Below are 3,454 nucleotides of genomic sequence, written 5' to 3'. Positions count from 1 at the left end.
GAAATGTCAAGCGGTTTAAAAAAAAAATAAATAAAAAATCCCAACCCAGCTGCCATCGAGCGCGCCCTGCCTGCGCGGCCGTGGGTGCGCGGCTCCGCGGGGGCGCAGCGCTGCGCGGGGCCAGCGGAACCCCCCCGCAGCCGCTCCCCGCCTGCCCCACATGAGGGGCCGGATCCCCGCCGCACTCCTGCGGTGTAGGTGCCAGAGTCCCTCCTGGAAGAGCGGCGAGCAGGTTCCCACCTCCCCCTGCCACCGCGAAACGTCCTGCTGAGCGTGGAGAACGAGGAGGAGAGAGAAGAAAGCCCCCCCGAAGGCGGCCAAACCAAAAAGCAAACAGAATCCAAACGGCTCGTGTTTTAGTGGTTGACTTTAATTCTGCACTGCACTTTTTACTACAAGGATATAAAGAATAAATAGCAGATACTCTTCATTTACATAGGATTAAGTCATTCAAACTGTTCTCTCTATTTACAATAACGTTGTGCTCTAGGCGTTTATTCATTTTTATTTAAAATCTAAAGTCCATAAGGAAAAAGAAAAAAAAAACCTCACACACACGCTTTCCGAATAATGGAAAACAGCTTTAAAACGTTTTCTTATCAAAAAGTTTGGTTTGTATTTTTTAATCCTTTTATTAAAAAAAAAACAAAAAACACAAAACCCCCAACAAAAAACCTACTTCGCGAAAGCGAAGCGACTTCTCTCAGGAATATAAATACCAAAAAAAAAAAAAAAAAAAGATACATTAGCAACGATCAGGGTAATAGTCTTAAAAATACAGTAGACGCTGATTATTTCACGTATAATACTGACCTTTTAATAGTATATTAAAACGGTGCCATATATACACACAATATACATTCTCCTACACGTTACAGTGCATTACAACGTTAACCAGAAAGCAAATGTCTTTTTTATTTTTGTTGCAGCAAAGGTCCACGTGAGTCCGCTGGAGAAGGGGCAAGAAAAGGTAAGTGCAAGCCCTAGCAGGAGCACTTGCACTCCGAAATGATGGGGTACTGGATGGGTATCCATGTGCACCTCTGCCCTCCCCGGCGCTGGCACCTCCACCTCAGGATCGTTAAATGCACGGACTTGGCAGGTTTGCAAACCATGCCTTCTGGGACTGAACAAGACCTTTTACTGTAGCAGCTGCCCACTTTGACGTACCGGGGCCAAAAGCGGCTGCCGAGATCGTTCCACGTGTATAGGACCGGGCAGAAGGTCTGGGACCAGAGCCACATCTGCAGCTTCCTGCGCAGCTTCTTGCTCAGCCTGTGCTTCTTGCCCGGCTGCAGCCCGTCGTAAAACTCCAGCCCTTTGATTTCGCTGGGCATCGCTCCCGAGGGTCTCTGCCTGAGCAGCAAGTCCAGCTCAGCTAGATCGTCCACTCCCAGCCGGTCCTCGGGCAAGGAAATAGCCATAAAGTTTGGGTCGAAGTGTCCGCCCATGAGGTTCCTTAGCAAGGTCTCGTTAAGATCCTTCTCCTTGGGGTCAAAGATAGGGTCCGGGTGCTCGATTAGATCCACCAAGGGCAAGTTGTCGCTGGGAGCCGGTCGGATGTGCAGATAGTGCTGGCAGGCGCCCTGCTCTAGCCGGAGACCCAGCAGAACCACCAAGGCGTATATAGTCACCAGGCACTGGGAATGATCCATCCTTGGGAGACCGGTGGGGGGGGGGGGGGGAGGGGGGGGAGAGGGGGGCTGGGTTCACCAAACAGCAGGGGAAGAAGGTGCAAGCAAATACATCAGAAAACTTGTACGGGGATATCCAAAATAGCTTGTCTTTAAGGGGGATCACCGCCGCTCCTCGCACCACCGGCAAAGACAGCCCCCTAATAAGCCCGGAGAACAAGCCCCCTGCAAACTCTCTCTCGCAGGCTTCTCTATAAAATTTCTCGTGGTGGAGCCGCTCCAAAATTCTGCTGCTGCTGCTGCTGCCGCTGCTTCTCTTCACCCTCCCCGGGAAAGGGAGATGCCTCTTTTTGTTGCAAATTCTGCTTGCCGCTGCCGCTCCTCGTTGCCTGCCCGTGCGTATGGAAGAAGTTGCTGCCGATTCTTCCTCCCCGCTCCTCTCCGCCGTTTGCAAAGCAGCCTCCTCAGCAGCAACAGCAGCCACGCACGTTGGCACCAGTTTGTCTGCTTTGCAAGGACCCAAAGCCTTTAAATTTCCTGCACTTTCAGCTTCATCTCCATGGAAACCACAGACTCTCTCCTAACCCACCCCACCCCCCTTAAAAAAAAAACCACACACACAACACAACCCCCACTCCCACAAAAGTCCAGGAGAGCGCGGCTTCCCCCTTCCCACCCAGCAGGCACCCTCTGCTGGGGAAGGCTGAGGCGGGAGCCGCCGCTGCCTCCCCCCGCCTTCCGCACGCCGCCGCTCACGCGAGCCCGCCGCGCCCCGGGAGATGCTGCTCTCGCCGGGGCAGCCGCCGGCCGGCCCCGCTCCGCCCGCCCCGCCGCCGGCTCCTCACTCGGCCTCGCCACCGCGCTCCGCCGCGCCGGTCACCCCATGGCGCGCAGCCCGCGCGGCGGCGGAGCGCGGCCTCCCCCGCTCGCCCCGCGCAGCAGCGGCCGCGGCCCGAGCGGCATCTCGCCCCGCCGCCGCCTGTGCCCCCCGCCGCGGCCGGCGCTGCCCGGCCGCTGGGGGCTGCTCGCCCCGCGACGCACATGGGCCCGCGGTGCGCTGCCCGCCGCGCCCGCTGGCCGCCCGCCCGCGGCAGACGCCTCCTCTGCCCGCGCCCGGCCGCGGCCCCGGGGCCGCGCCGCAGCCGCCGGCCGCCTTCCCGGGCGGAGCGAGCCCTCTGCTGGCGGCGCCGCGCCGCGGGCCGGGGCGGTGGGCGCGGGGCGAGCGAGCCGGGGCGGCGGGTTCGGGCGCTCGGGGCGGCTCCTGGGGCGAAGCTGCCGGCGCCGTGCGGGGGAGCGCGGCGGCGCACAGGGCTCGGCGCACGGTGCCGGGGCGGCGGCTCCCGCGGGCGGCGCTCAGCCCCGCGGCCCCCGCCGGCGGCCCGAGTCCGACATGCCCCGGGGGCCGCCCGGTGGCTCCGCTCCCGCTCCCCCTGCAGCGGCTGCGGCGGGCTGCGAGGCTCCGCTGCGGTCCTCCCAGCACGGGCTTAGCCCCTTCCCAGGGAGCCCCGCAGAACCAGCACTTGCAGTGCCGCCCCCGCGCCGCACAGCGCGGGCGGGTAGCCCACCTCACAGCAGAGGCATCAAACGGCTGAAAAGCTGCGCGGAAACGCGGCCTGCGCTGCGGGGTTCCCGGCTGCCCGAGGGCGCTCGCCGGGCGCGGCTGGAAGGGAGGCAAACGCTCTATTAGGGTTTGAGTAAAATTTCCTGAAGTGCTTGAATCCCATTCCTGCAGGCTATTTAGGCACTTAGGAGCCTGAGTTTAATGGGACTGAAGCTTAGCCATCTCGCCTAAATTATTTATGCATTTGTTTAAATGTGAC

The 3,454-nt window shown here is 60.2% G+C and overlaps 1 protein-coding gene across 1 annotated transcript; it reads right to left on the bottom strand.

Annotated features, from left to right (window-relative positions):
• Positions 1-351: 351 nt before the first annotated feature.
• On the bottom strand, positions 352-2,702 carry NOG (noggin). Its single transcript, XM_027808259.2, has one exon. It carries the CDS (start codon positions 1,653-1,655, stop codon positions 984-986), a length of 672 nt encoding a protein of 223 aa, XP_027664060.2. The 5' UTR covers positions 1,656-2,702; the 3' UTR covers positions 352-983.
• Between the last annotated feature and the right edge of the window lie 752 nt (positions 2,703-3,454).

The sequence above is a fragment of the Falco cherrug genome, chromosome 1, assembly GCF_023634085.1.
Source record: "Falco cherrug isolate bFalChe1 chromosome 1, bFalChe1.pri, whole genome shotgun sequence".
NCBI classification, from domain to species: domain Eukaryota; kingdom Metazoa; phylum Chordata; class Aves; order Falconiformes; family Falconidae; genus Falco; species Falco cherrug.
Note: the sequence above shows the minus strand (reverse complement) of the source record. Positions and strands in the feature narration are given on the sequence as shown.